The sequence below is a fragment of the Bicyclus anynana genome, chromosome 19 (genome assembly GCF_947172395.1).
Source record: "Bicyclus anynana chromosome 19, ilBicAnyn1.1, whole genome shotgun sequence".
NCBI classification, from domain to species: domain Eukaryota; kingdom Metazoa; phylum Arthropoda; class Insecta; order Lepidoptera; family Nymphalidae; genus Bicyclus; species Bicyclus anynana.
The window spans coordinates 2,041,592-2,057,953 of NC_069101.1; the positions used below are offsets into that span (position 1 = coordinate 2,041,592).

The 16,362-nt window shown below is 37.1% G+C and overlaps 1 protein-coding gene across 2 annotated transcripts in view; it reads right to left on the minus strand.

Moving 5' to 3' along the window:
• LOC112056264 (ski oncogene) overlaps nt 1-16,362 on the minus strand; it is a 92,570-nt gene that overhangs the window by 52,261 nt on the left and 23,947 nt on the right. Inside the window, exon 2 of one of the 2 annotated variants that reach the window (XM_052887521.1) lies at nt 4,452-6,892. The exons of the other annotated variant lie outside the window; for it this stretch is intronic. Coding sequence (XP_052743481.1) covers nt 6,785-6,892 — 108 coding nt within the window. The 3' untranslated portion in view covers nt 4,452-6,784. Of the gene's footprint in view, nt 1-4,451; nt 6,893-16,362 lie in introns of those variants that run through there. 2 annotated transcript variants of the gene reach the window in all.

Sequence of the window (16,362 nt, forward strand, 5' to 3'; positions counted from 1 at the left end):
ATGAAATACGCTCTACGTGCGCGCGCTAGGGTTGTCAGAACTGTATGATTGTTAATCGTTGTTAGTTACTACGTACTTTATGGGGTTTACTTTTCAAAGTCCATACCCGAAATAGATGACATTACCAATTACCATGAAATTTAACTTGCAATGAAATATGATAACGGTGGTATAAGGCTATCTGAGAATATAAATATAAACAATATAAAAAAAATATATTCTCGACAGAATTTTTTTAGTCAACCCTTGCAAATGACTAAAAAATTCTATATTAAATTAACATATTTAATTTGATATAAAAACAATTTTCACCCAAAAGCCAGCTGTAGTAAACATTACATTTCATGCTTTACATTAAATAATGAGATTTTCTTTTTTAACTTTTAAGCAAATTGTTAGTTTAAAACTAATGAGAGATTTTATCATAGTTAAATTACATTAAATAATATTAATTTTAATAAATTCGACCAGTTTATACAATATTATTTTCATTTTAACTTGGTCGTTTTCTTAAATAAAAATCTAATTAAAATGAAAATAGACTAAATGGATGATCCATTTAGTCTATTCTCATTTTAATCAGATTTTAATATTAAAGCATCTAGCAACCCTATCTCGTACCGCCATTTTGAAAGAAGCTCGGCGGGCGGTAATCCAGTGTTGCTATTAGCTAAAGCTTTAGTATATCCCTTTATATCATTTTCTACAAACTTGATATCTCCATAACATAAAAAGCTTATCTTATAAGATAATAGCAAATTTCGGAAAATTCTATGCAATGCATGTATTCTACCGATGGTCGTTTTCCATTTTCAAAATAAAGTTTTTTTTTGTAAGAACTGTAATTTGTAGCAGACAAAAAATTACATTTTCCGCCCTAGAATTATATTTGGAATCTTTGGGAGCTTTGGTAAACTATATTGTCAACTTTTGAGCTTGCGATAGCTTTAGAAGTTTAAGTTCATTTTATGAAAGTTAAAAGTTACGTTAAACGTATTTTTTATACGTTTTTCTCGGCGTAATATGAGAATATAAAATGAGGTAGATAGATATATTTGGGTATAGCAGAGTCAGTCCATTTTTTAGCAAGAGTGAAAAGGTTTTTTAAATAATATAGACTAAGGCTGGTTTTAGAGTCACGCTGACCGGACGCTGCGTCGGCGCTGACAGCACAGTGCGTAGCTCACCGAACAATTGACTACTCGCCTGCTGTACAAAACTAAGAAGATTTTTTGTATAGAGGCTGTTTAGATGCCTAGAAACTCTAATCACATTTTTATTTGTGAAAATATTCTCGTAATTGGAATATTTTTATAAAACAAAATTGTATTTTTATCACGTCACCGCAAACGCCAATCATAAACTGTAACGTCATTCGCTACAAGGCATCGGTTTGTGATTTGCGCTTGCGGTGACGTGATATAATCACATCACTGCAAACGCCAATCACGCTGTTATCTCTGTGAATGACGTCACTTGCTAATGTGTTGTGTTTCCGCGGCAAAAAATTTACGTAGATATTTTTCAATTATTATTAAAGTTTTTACTGGTTATTATTGACGGGACAAAATAAAATATAGTATAAAATACTTCCATAATTCAGTTTAAACACTGTTTACAAAAGAGGCAAGTAGCCTATTCACGCGCTGATAGATACGCGTTATTCTGAAACGCTCCCTAGGAGTTCATACGTTTCGTCTGTCAGCGTCTTGTCAGCGTGACTCTAAAACCAGCCTAAATAGTTGAATATAGAATAGATAGTGGAATCGCAAGACAAGCGGCCACGTTGCGGCACTTTATTGGTCCCTCCGTTTATGGTGTTTAGTAGTAAACAATCCAGGCCGGGTTATAGCGGCCGTGGATTGTAGGCGGTCAACGAATGGGAATTGAGAGAGCGTGCCGAGGTCGCCGCACCATGCTTGCTACGGAATCTAAAAACTGTAACATGGCTGTTCAATAAATTTTCAAAAAATACCTTCAGTTTTTTTATCAGTAAAACTAAGACTTTGATGTACTGTTTTTGTTATAATTGTTTTTTTAGATTTAGTTGATGGTATAAGCAGCTTAATAAGCAGTCAAAATTCGAAAGAAAAAACAATTTTTGGTTATTTCATTATTGCGTCTTATTTCTCTCTGTATTGTTTATCTCACACTGGTGAAGTATAAAAACATCGTTAGTAAGATAGAGGTAATGTACTATTATCACGCGGTTTTTAACAGTGTCACTTACTACGTTATGCCGAAGCACAGTCACCAGACCACTTAGACGTGTTTATTGTTTTTGGTGAACAGATTATGTGTGTTTACGCCTCATGTCTACTTTTATAACAACTATATAGGTAGTGTCGTGGCGGTGGAATTTCTATCTCTATACTGGTATTACGAAGTTTTGGACAGTGCCACATGCCATGTTTCACCGTAACACAGATGCATTAGACCTACTAGACGCGTTTATTGTTTGTCTTATCTCTTTCGGTCCTATTTATCTCATACTGTTGAGGTATAACAGAAATATCGTTACAGAATAGTGAAACTGTACTAGAAGCACGTTTTCAACAGTGCCACTTGCTACGTTATGCCGCAGCACAGCCGACATACCAGCTAGACGCGTTTATTGTTTTTGGTGAACAGTTTTTTGTGTGTTTACGCCCGCGCCGAGGTCGCGTGGCATCCGTTTCCAATATCGTATCTTTTTACGACCTCCGCCGTAGACTGCGCTAGATACGGATCACATTCGGTTGGGTAACGTTGACCGTGTTTACTTCGCTCGTTGATTGTTTTTGTTGTTTTTACGACACTTTTATAAGCGATTTCAAAAATGGTAGTACCTGTAAATCTGTTATTTATTTTTATTTATAAATAGTTGTGCCCCGCGGTTTCAATTGCATCTCCTGTTTCTGAGAAAATATTGGTATAAGAAGTTGCGTAGGCGGCAAGCGTAAAAAAAAGCATTTAATTATCGTTAAATTTTAATGAATACTAAATATGTATATGGCAAATACTCTTTAAAACTCTCTTTCGTGATATCCCAGTGGATATGACCGATTCCGGAGAGTGTGGTTTCAAATCCGGTCTGGAGCATGCACTTCCAACTTTTCAGTTGTGTGCATTTTAAGGAATTAAATATCACGTGTCTCAAACGGTGAAGAAAAACATCGTGAGGAAACCAGAGAATTTTCTTAATTCTCTGCGTGTGTGAAGTCTGCCAATCCGCATTGGGCCAGCGTGATGGACTATTGGTATAACCCCTGTCATTCTGAGAGGAAACTCGAGCTCAGCGGTGAGCCAAATATGGGTTGATAACGAACTCTTTAAAACTTAAAGCTTCATTCCATGTCTCAAATACATCTGGCAACAGTGAGACTTCGCAGTAGGTACGCGGCAATCTATACTAATATTATAAAGCTGAAGAGTTTGTTTGTTTGTTTGATTGAACGCGCTAATCTCAGGAACTACTGGTCCAATTTGAAAAATTCTTTCAGTGTTAGATAGTCCATTTATCGAGGAAGGCCATACACTATATATTATCCCCGTATTCCAACGGAAACGATAACCACGCGAGTGAAACTGCGCGACGTCAGCTAGTGGTATTATAATTCAAAGACGATTGTAATGTGTAGTCGCATCGCAAGGTCAACTTTACAACTGGTATTCGACCATCCGCTATTGACTCCGAGATGACGCAAGTGTCCGCCAGACGATACGCCAAGCCGTCGGCTAGGGGTCCAATTAATCGAAATTTTCCGGACAAGTACTCAAATACTTCGAAGGTTTTTGTGTGGGCGGATTGTGTGGGTGGGCGGTGCTCACCTCTCAAGGTCAAAATATCTATATAATATAATATTGACCCTTATAAGCCCAGATTAAACATATAGAGCGCACGGAACACGACGGTGTCGTAGTCGCTCCAAATACAAAATTCAAAAACGAATACATTCTCGAGTCAGTACGAGACGAAGCGTCGCATCAGTAACTTTCAATATTATTCAAGAAAAATGGCGTCTTATGTTTTTAAATATTTTAAAAATTGTTCATAAAAACAAAAGAAATAAGATGGAGTATTTTTTTATTTGTTTATTGATATTAATTAACGTAATTGTTGTTAATTTTAAATTTTGAAATATAAATTATGAAAATAGTTTGTATATGCGGGTGTCAAGGAGACGCGTAACGTTTGTTTTTTATGGGTTTCACTGGCTTCACCATGCTGCTTGTAAACACTCATTCTGGATTTATTCTTTATTCTGTGTTTATATGTTAACTTACTGTTACAAGCCTAAATAGTTGTCAATTGTTACTTGTATTTTCTGCCTATTTTGTCGGCCCACTACAAGCCTAAGTCTCCTTATATCATTCGCTGACAATGTAATTTTCTATTGGAAAAATAATTCATCAAATCGGTCGAGCAGTTTTCGAGTTTTTTCATTACATACAAAAATATAAATCTTTCCTCTTTAAAACATTAGTGTACACGGAACCCAGTTATAGTGAATGGATTTTTCTGTTTTCCAAAGTCTCTTATAATTATACCTAATGACAGAGCTTGTTAAAACTTAATTGATTCTTTTGATCTAATAGGAGAATTTGTTCAGACCAATTACCTTCTATTGGACTTGTATCGCGCTCGAATTCACCAACAAAATTGTCTGTCGTTTTTTGAGGGGGACGAGGTAAACTCACACATCGAATATATTCAACACCAATAAATATATTCTGTGTCCTTACAGTGTAATTTTAAAGAAACATCGATTCTGTAGACGAGTTTGTACGAACACGTTAGATCAGGGTTTCTCGAAGTTTCGGCTCCACGAACCCCTGTTAAAATTTCCAAGTGACAGCAGACCCCTTACTAACCAATGACCCCGCCCCCCTCTCTCCAAAGAAAAAAATAAATTTGACTGTTGAAGAAAATAAGGTTTTTATTTGAATAAAAGTTAACACATAAAGTACCAAAAGAAATGTCTTTGCAATATTAATGTGATGGGTGTGCTTGTTTCTTGTCGCAAATGGATTCAATGTTAGGAGTAGTTTTGGACAATTTTAACCTTAATTCTGACTCGGTATCAGTTATCAAGCCACCATTACTTAAATCTTGTCGTGAACACCCTGTCGTCGAATGGCGAACCCTTAGGGGTTCGCGTACCCTACTTTGAGAAACCCTGCGTTAGATCATGATCATAAAGTTTTGAGGTAACCTCTAACGAAGCATGTCCTATAGAAGGTAATTGGTCTGAGAGAAATTATGTTTGGCATAATATACAAATACTTTTCTTTCTTCTTTCTAATGAACGAGGCATTTAGTACATAAATGTATAAAATATTGATCGCTCGCAATTGGCGTGCAGGCTAGCAAGGTCAACTTTACAACTGCTGGTATCGCAGCCGCTCCAGCCATTGATTTCTCCGCGTGACGCAACCGACGCGCCGCGGCGCCGACACTGTTATGATGGCGCTAGCTAGAGTGACCATGATTGGGCTTAGTGCAGGACTAGTCCGAATATTGCAAAGTCAAAGTCAAAAATATTTTATTCAGTGAAAAGTTCGAGTTCATTGTTCGACACGCGCCGCGGTGCCGAGACTGATATGATAGTGCTGGCTCGGGTGACCATGCTTTGGCTTAGAGCAGGACAAATGCCCGAGCATTGTAACGTCAAAGTCAAAAATATTTTATTGTGAAAACTTGAAGTTCTTATCGATACTAATATTATATTATACAGAGGAAAATTTTTATTGTTTGTTTGCATTGAATAGCTACACTATCTCCAAGTGATTTATTGTATCCCCGTATTCCTACATAAACGGAAACGCGGGTAAAACCGCGCGGCGTCTGCTAGTAATTAAATAAAAATGTTGTGTAGTGAAATCTTAAAGTGAATCCAAACTAAAATTACAAATGCGACAGTAAGTATGTCTATCTTCTTTGATAATTGAGACATTGGAGCAAAACACGTTACTTTTATATCATTTTTATATCATCATATGCCTTCCAGAAAAATCCACGATTCTTAAGAGATTTGTGAAAAACAGAAATCCACGCGTAGTTGGGCGTCTGTTACACATCTATAAATATATATTTCGACCAACGAACAGCCGTGAAATTCAGTGTTTCTCAAATTCCGTGGGAACCATGGATTTTTCCGGATAACTGTAGGAACCTCTGGCTATTATCACAAGCCTCATATGCCTTTATTTTACTGGCACATACGTTTCAAACTGAAACCCTGCTTGCAAACATAATCATGGCAATAGTACTTTCCCTATAATTAAAACGTCATGTTTATTTTCCCTACGTGACTGTTGGTAACCCTACACCACATGAAGGTTTACTATTTTTTTGCTCTGGCGCCCGTTTTGTGGGCCCAACTGTATTCAGAGATGATTTTAATTACACACTCACAACTGTGATCGTTTCAGAGTTGGTTACACAATTTGAAATTAAAATTAAATCGAATTTTGAATGTGAATTATTTATTAAATTGGACCATAGATACTCGTATATTCAGCTTGGATTAGACTATATTTTAAATTAAGCTACTATATGTAACTTAATTTAAAAAATGTTATAGAAATAATTGACCATGAAGATAGTCGAACTGATGGTAAATAGAACAGACAGATTTATACGAAATAATTGATGTTCCGATAACTCAGTTGATAACGCACTACATAGTGTAAGTGATCTTAATAAGAAGGAATAAATCATTTTTAAACGATCATAAAGCTTAAGAAACGTTTAAATTATATAAAGAAACTGCTGTGACTAAAAATCCCAAACTTCTCACTTCTAAATGAACTTATAAACATGAAAAATGAGCAATTTAAAAGTAAAAAAAATAAAGATTTTACAAACCCACTCACAAAAATTCCATAGAATGTAGATCGTTATATTTACCTGCGAAAAAAGAGAAGAGTTCTTTATTAATATTATCATTTCTGAAGCCGCAAGACGCCGACAAAGAGATGCGAACAAAATTAATGATTCAGAAAGTGATCTCACAAACGTGTGATGGCCACATCAAATTGGATAATTCTCTCGAGATGTAAAATTAAAACAACTGGCTACTGTGCGCCGGTCTGCTGGATTAGTACGATCTGTAGGTATTTTATAATAAAATCGGTAAATATTTAATACGGAGATGTCACAACATTTTTTAAAAGCTTTTATTTTGCCGTGTATGCGTGTATAAGTCAATATCATATTACTTTTAACCGTTTTCAAAAAAAGGAGGAGGTTTCTCAATTCGACGGTCTATACATACGGGAGCCTTCTGTCACAGGAGTGTACAACTCTTAAAAGAAGACTCTAGCCTTTAATTGTTCGTTACTGATTGATGTTAACGAAATAAACTATTCTTATTACTATTTTTTTATATATTTTTTATTCGGCACTGCAGTGCCAGTTTGTTATAAGAGAGAGGATAGCTTTGACCCACTACGCTGCTTCAATGTGGAATGGCGGGCATAAGGTGACCAATGTTTGATTTTTGTAACTATCACTATCAGATGGCCTATTTCTTATTTTGGTAATTATTATCAATATATTAAAATAAACAATAAATCAATTGACAAAATGTCATCTACATACTAAAAATGTCATCCGGTGCTTACTGGTGGATATCGTGTCAAGAATTAATATTAACATACGTGTTCATGGATGAACAATTTGATGAATTCCTGGACAAGGTACCCAATACACTAGCGCTACCTCTCTATGAATGGCAATACTTATTCTTTGGTTATCTATGGGTTAGGTTAGCTATTTTCTTGTTTCGTCCTTTTTAGACCACTTTTTTACGTAATCCGGTTATACTTTTTAAACTTTTTTCGTTTTCCAATCAGTCACACTAGCCGTACAACATCTACATCGTCATATTCTAAAGGTAAACATACCTACATACATAGGGTGCCAAAATCATTACCCTTCCTTCGTCGTAGTCGGATAAAAATAAGTATCAATATAGCCTCATCATCGTCCACAATTTGCGATCAATTCGTACACCAATTTGTATACGGAGTTGTACGAAATTAAGAAATAAAAAAAAACTGTTCGCGCGTCGCGTTGGCAAAGATCGCGGTCCAGATCTGTCAGGTGGACGCGGAAAATAATGGGCGGCTTATTTTTGGCGGGAACAGAAATATCATCGGCTTCTCCGTTATGAAGAAATGTGGAGTAATGGTGCCATTTGGATTTGTTTTAATGAAACTTAACACTATTATCAACAATATATAATAATTTATTTATTTTGCTATTATCCGACGAAAAGCCGACGAACCCATGCGACAACGTTACCCAGGTACGACAAAATACTCTCTACGTACGTTTCACCCCGAAACCGGAGCATCCTCAGGAGATGTTGACTCTACAACGTGCAATTGCAAAAGGTACTTTTTCGTCGTTCGGTTCGTCGGCTTTTCGCGGATAATAGCTAAAAAAAAATTATTATATATTCATGATGAACTTCCGCGAAGTAACGCCTGCTTCTATCCAATACTATTATCAAGACCAGCGTATGTGAATGGTCCATTGCAGAGCCAAGACTCTCTCCTACGAATAAAGGCTTGTCTCTTTTTAGAAGAAGTGATTTTGGTCCTAGACTCGCTATGAAACTCTTAAGAGGATTGGTTCTAACGAAAAAAATCACTTTGATTACTATGACGTTAGTGATAATGACCAGCTGGCCTATTCACTAATTGGGTCTTTATTACCAACCTATTAAAATAAACATTATTAACTGTAACACTTTTGTAAGTACAATAAATAAATAAATAAATAAACATGAGAATTTTCTTATTCTCTACATGTGTGAAGTCTGCCAATCCGCATTGGGCCAGTGTGGTAGATTATTAGCCTAATCCCTCTCATTCTAAAAGGAGACTCGTGCTCAACAGTGAGCCCAATATATCGTTAATGATGATAGTGCCTACCCTAGTTGGAAACCTTCGCTACTGAGTATATAGAAGTAGAGCATGTCTTTTAAAATATGCACACATATGCTACCCTTCAGCTAAGTGTAAACATAACAGGTATATAGGATACAGGGTGTGTGGGGGTAAATTTCTACTTGAAAGCAGCCTCTGAATAGGGCTTTTACTATGAAAGTTAGTGTTTTATGCGTTACGGCGTACCCTTTTGAAATGGGGGTAGATGTACTGTCCCCGAGTGTTTCAAACGTGGGGTGCGTGTAGCGATGTAGGGCTGCCAACGACGGTAGGGTTGAAATGAGGATTAGGTGTAGGATCATAATCCCCATTTCATCCCTGGCTTCCGTTGCATTTGATCACCCTATGTTAATCTAGGCTATTGTCGATACCCACTCCAAGAACAACTTAGAAGGGGAAATGAGGAGATTAGGTAGGTATTTCCTATACCTGTGCAATTCACAGGTAGGTACATAAATTTAAAAACATAATGTGCTTCAGCATTAGACCGTTCATTGAGATATTTCTGTATAAATAAAAATTTCTATTTACGAATTTATTATTTTTTAGTATTTGTTTAAATTATTTTGAATTTAATTGAGATTTTTTTTATTTTATCACACTAACTGTAATTTAGGATATCGTCAGACCGTATACAAATACTTAATACTGTAGTAGTCGCTAAAGAATTCATTTGTTTATTTCAATATTTTATTTGTTTTACTATTTCATACTAATACAAGTAAAGTAACCCAGATCCTAACGTTTCACTCCGAAACCAGAGGAACCAACCTCAGGAAACAGAGTTCGCAATTGAATATCTAGTCAAAATAAATCAACTATTCACTGTTCATAATGAACTACTTATACCAAAGTAACACCTGCTTCTATTCAATTATTTATTTATGTGCACAACAATGTGTGACTTTGTACATGCATTAACTCCTAGGTGCATATGAATTTGTATTGATCAAAATACAAATAGTCCTGGAAAAATCAAAATGGTGGCAACCCTAGCCCATGGGAAATAATTAGTGCGGCGGCACTTACCAGAGACTTGCTCGTAGAGGCGGCCGGGTCGCACTCACATAACATAAAGAGGTTTCATATAATATATGGTGCATGTGTGATTTTTACATTGTGGACTAAAAACACGTATTTTACACCTAGTGCGTGTCGAGCCATGCGCAGTGTAGGGTTCTGTAAATTAAGTAGCCACTTTAATCCTTTTAGTTAATGCACAAAAACACCGATATCGATACCCCATACCATGGGATAGACAATGTAATATTCATCCTCACTTTGCATGTAGGGAAGGAACCCCAAATATTTTCTTTCCAAATTTTCTTTATACCACTTTATAGACGTAATTAATATACATACCCATACCAAATTACTAAAAAAAAACCGCGGACGGACGTTTATAAATAATTTATAAATTAAGCGTTCTTTGTTGACTACGGAACCCTAAAAACAGGTGGTTTGACAGCTCCATTTAACGAAATATACGTCAAATAAATGTCAAATCTCTAAGAAAACTGTCATTTTGACAACTATAATGGAATGAATTTCAAGCCAAACGGATACAAGTCACACAATTTACCCCCTGGCCATTATATTGAAGGGTGATTTTGATGTCACGCCATGTCTCCGGTTTGCCGACAATAGAGGAGCCGAAGACGGCACAGACAGATGGACATAAGGGAGGATATCTTGCTTGTTGTTGAGTACTTTCAGTAACCAGCCATTAATATTGGGGGGGTAAAAAAACATTTTCATCCCGCAAGCCAAAGTAAAATTTGACTTTAAAATCTATAGTTCTTTTCCAACCACTGAAAGCAAAAAATATTTATACCATTTATTCATCCTATACCAAATCTTAAAGGTTACCGCGAGTAAATGTACATTTAGCATCATGCGATCCCCTATCATGCCTAAATAAATAACTTACTTATTTGGTGATAAATATTTAAGGTTTACACATAAAAGATCAGAAGAGAACAGTTTCATATTTTTAGATGGTGATTTTTCGTCATCATCGAAATTTAATTTATGAACCACCTTTTTAACCGACTTCAATAAAGGAGGAGGTTCTCAATTCGTCGAAACCTTTTTTTTTATGTTCATTTAATGACCTCTTTTATATTACATTACATTAAAAGACTTAATCGAATTTTAAGTTTTATTTCACTTTTTTTATAACATAAAACATTAAAACGATGCGGTCTTAGACACTGTATCAAATATTAGTTACGTCCGACTCGCACTTGACCCCGCGTGTGAAACAATGGCTGCCGCAAGGTCATCTGTCAAGTTCGTATTAATTTACTTACGAGCGGCGACAATACACGGCGGCATGCAATTTTGCAAGGATCACCGACCTACGGTTTACTTTTTTATTGTTTGGCATTTTGTGAATTGAATTAGCTTCTTGGCGCCTTGGTATAAAAAAAAACAACTTTATCGCACAGTTATTTTTTTAAGAACTTTTGTCACAGAATATCTCAGACAAATTATTGTATAGGACCTGCCTCGCTAGACGTTACTTTTCTGTCAAAGTATATGATCAACGATCTAATGCGATTATAAAAACAGTCTCTACAGAATCGATGTTAAATAGTTGTAATCGTGTTCGTCGGTTAAAGAGCTCCGTAAAAATACCTTTTTGTGTAAAAAACGGGCGAAAATTTCTAGTTTAGTATAAGATATACAAAATCTAAGCTCGTTTTCCTCAGAAAATGACAGACAATTTTGTTCGAGCGATACAGGTCCTTCTATAATTGGTCTGAGCAGAATATAGACAATTTGTCATGTTTTAACGTTAACGAATAGGTATGTTTTGACCTAAAAAGTAGATGTTCAGGTAGAAAATTATTGCGTAGGTACTAATAAACATCCGTGTTCTTCAGGGAAACAATGATATGATGTACTCGTAGGATACTAATGCTAGCCACTGACCATCCAATGGTCTGGGGCTATCACACGATCAGTTTTATCGTTTATTCTGCCATTTGCGTTGCAAGATCATGAGCATATTGGATGGTCAGTGGCTAGCATTAATATCCTACATCATCCTTGAAGAATATGGGGTGTGAACTTATTGGATGATGAGTAGCTAGCATTATTGTGAAAGATTTTTCAAATCGATCCTGTTGTTTCAGAGGATATTCAATGCAAATAAACATACAATCAAATCTTCGCACTTTATAACATTACTAAATAGAAATACTTTTTAAATAATATTTTTTTAAGAACTCGACATACAAGATTTTCAGACTAATTCTTAACAAATTCGTCCAAAAATGTACCAACTGCTTTATTATATATTTATATTTAATTACATAACACATAGACAGTAGCGTGCACTCCATAGATGCATAAATGCGCCGCTTACTCATTATGAGCCTGTATTGGAATTTTCCATTTTATACATATTGCATGGATAATGCCTACATTAATTAGATTTTGCACACCACTACAAATGAGCCGTGATAGACCAGTGGATATGACCTCTGCCTCCGATTCTGGAGGGTGCGGGTTCGAATCTGGTCCGGGGTTTGCACCTCCAACTTTTCAGTTGTGTGTCACAATATCACGTGTCCCAAACGATGAAGGAAAACATCGTGAGGAAACCTGCATACCAGAGAATTTTCCTAATTCTCTGCGTGTGTGAAATCTGCCAATGTGGACCTAACCCCCTCTCAGCAGTGAGCCGAATATGGGTTGATAACGACGACCACTACAAATAGATAGTTTCCAAAATCAAGTCCATTATTAACAACAAACAAAATATATAAAATTTTTTGATACAAATAACTTAAATAATAATAAACATATTTTCCACAGACCCGCTATCCATATAGCTAGAAGTGGCAGAGCAGATAATACGGGTTCGTTGAGCCCGAGGGCGCGTACGTCAGCTGAGAACAGGACGTCAACCTCTGGGAGAGAGCCTTAGATTGTACCCGCAATGAGCACGTAGTACCTACATCTACTCGAGGGGGAGATTGCGATGAATTTGTCGGCAATCACGCCGGTGCCTTGCAGTTCGTGTACCTTCTTGACTTTTTGTTGAGTAAATATACTCAGCGGCACAATTATCCGCCCACTTTAATATGACGCGAGTATATTAAAGTGAGAGCTGTGATAGCCTAGTCGATATGACCTCTGCCTCCGATTTCGGAGGGTGTGCATGCACCTCAAACTTTTTCAGTTGTGTGCATTTTAAGAAATTGGATATCATGTGTCTCAAACGGTAAAGGAAAAACATCGTGAGGAAACCTGCATGCCAGAGAATTTTCTTAATTCTCTGCGTATGTGAAGTCTGTCAGTCCGCATTGGGCCAGCGTGGTGGACTATTGGAACTAACCACTCTCTTTTTGGGAGGACACTCGACCGATTGATGAATTCCGGTGCTTGCAGACAATTGGATCTTTCATCTTCACATAGGAAGTAAAAGTAAAATAAATTGTAATTATTTTAACTAAATAATAATGTATAGTGTTTTTTAAAAGAGCAACGTTTAAAAGTTGATTTTCTTGCCGGCTGCAAAATCTGTCTTCCGGAACGGTAGTACAGTCTTTACAATTAAAATATGTTTACAATTTGCCGTTTCAAAAGTGCTTGTAAACTAAACCTACTTGGAAAAAAATAATTCGATTTTGATGTTTTGGATGAAAAACGCCACTTTTCACTGATGAAAAACGCCGGATAGGTAATTATCTATTAGATAGGAAGTCAGTAGGTATTGTTTTTCAAAATATTTGCTATATTATAATATGGGGAGCACGAAACGCAGTGGGCAGGCGGCGTTGTCTCAAGGTCGTTACCCCCTACCACAACAAAGAGTAAAGACTGCCATGTTACGACGCGAAAAAACATTAAATAACACAACAAAACCTTTCGCGCACTAGCCATCGATATACAAATTCAAAGATATAATTATGTATGTGATGTAATAGCCCAGTGGATATGACCAATTGGCATCCTTTTGTTGTCGATGTCCAGTCGACTCGCACAAAACGATTCGCATCGACGTTTCTAATAAGAACAGCGAAGATGTGGAATGCCCTTCCGGCTTCTGTGTTTCCTAACACTTATGATTTGTGCACCTTCAAGACAAGAGTGTTAGGCATTTTCTAGGCAAGTGCGCTCCAACCTAGACCTCATCATTGCTTTCCACCAGGCATGATTGTAGTCAAGCGCAAGTCTATTTTGGATTTAAAAAAAGACCTCTGCCTTCGATTTGGAGGGCGTCTGCCTTCGTTTCATGTGCTTTTTAAGAAACTAAACATCACGTGTCTCAAACGGTGAAGGAAAAACATAGTGAGTAATTTTTTTATTTTTTTATTCTTTACAAGTTAGCCCTTGACTACAATCTCACCTCATGGTAAGTGATGATGCAATCTAAGATGGAAGCGGGCTAACTTGTTAGTTGTTAGGAGGAAGATGAAAATCCACACTCCTTTACACCTTTCAAACCTGCTTACCTGATTTTTCTTAATTCTCTGCGTGTATAAAGTCTACCAACCCGCATTAGGAGAGCTTGGTGGAGTATTAGCCTAACCTTTCTAGTTCCGAGAGGTGATTCGTGCTCAACAGTGAGCCGAATATGAGTTATTATTGTTGATGACGATGATATAAATCTCTACTTTCGAAAGACATTACGTTTTGGATGTAGTATTATGTATAGACAAACGTTTGACTGGCGAGTTTGTCCTAAACTAAAACAACATGGAAAATCTCCCATTGAGTGGTTGCTAAGCAACGATTTTTTTTATAAGCTGGTTTGGATGTAATGATACGTCTTCCTGTCTATCCCAGACAAACATTGATGGCACTAAGCATTATATTCCCTCTCCTATAAATTGGGAGCCATGGCCCTGTAATGGAACGGTTAAATAGTCTCATAGTGATAGTAAAGGACTATTAGTAGGTATAAATATATTATCTATGGACTAAAGTCAGTTGTAACGATGCAATAAGTCCTCTTTTCTACCCATACAAATATTGATGGTACTAAGCTTTATATTCCCTCTCCTATAAATTGGGAGACATGGCCCTGTAATGGAACGGTTAAATAGTCTCATAGTGATATCAAAGGACTATTAGTAGTATAATTGTATTATTTATGGACTAAAGTCAGTTGTAACGCTAGAATAGGTTCAATAAACTGCACCCCTCGACAGATGATCGTCATAGACAATCAGTCGGTTTTCAAAGACAATTAGACATGAAAGGGTAAATCTCCGTTGGTACGCTATGTTTACGCATTGCTTTAATCATGTTAATAGAAATATTGCAAAATTATGTGTTTCTATTTTACTATAGTCTAATGATTGTGACAATTTATATTACTTCATCTTTATCTTAATGTTTTGTATATCAATGTGTACAAACAACTTATTTCCACACCGGTCCTTATGGCATTCCGTCCCGCTCGTTTCGTTGGCGTGCGACAGAGGAAGCGACAAGGTCACTGGTCAACCGTTCTCTCAGACAGCGGGGCGGGGGTGCGACGCGCGGGGCGGGCGCGCGCGCAGACGGCGCAACGACATGGCCGAGACGTGACGTCACGCTTGCGTACGGAAACTGGATGCGCTTTAGCGCGGAATACATTACCTGTGGCCGCTGTCAGATTACAGCTCTCAGTTGCCTGTCACTCGGTCACTACTGTCCTGCCCCCCTAGCCAAGTGGCGCTTCGATTCTCTTTCTACGATCGCTAACGCTTCGAAAACTAGAAAGTTGTATAAAATACCCTTTATACTTAGATGGAACGAGCTAACGGAGTATCTCTGCGTGATAGAATCAAAATGAAGAGATCCGCAGAAGAACCAGTCACCGACATAGCTGAACAAGTCGCGAAGCTGAAGTGGCAATGGGCGGGGCACATAGTTCGAAGAGCCGATGGACGTTGGGGTCCCAAGGTGCTGGAATAAAAAGCACTAAAAAGCGCAGTGTTGGTCGATCCCCACCAGGTGGACTGACGACATCAAGCGAGTCGTAGGGATTCGCTGGATGCAGGCGGCTCAGTATCGTGATGTTTGGAAGTCCCTACAAAAGGCCTATGTGGACGTCCATCGGCTGATATGATGATAATGATAATGAGGGTTCTTAAAATTGGAGTGCATTTTATAAAACAAACGAAGGGAATTTTATAAACATTATTAACAACCATGATAATATTATGATGATGACTTGACGGTTACAGGTTTGGACCCTTTTAACCAAACTACCTTCTAAAGAAACACTGCAAACTCCATAGCTTAGCCACCGTATCTACCTATGGTAATAGCAAAGGCACGTACTTTAAGACATCATAAAACCGACATCAAAATCAGAAAATATAAAGCGAAAAATAACATCGCACGTGCTATCTTCTGATCAAATTTGGAGGCGGTGCCAACACATTGATGCATTAACTCAAGCCGTTTAAATCGTAA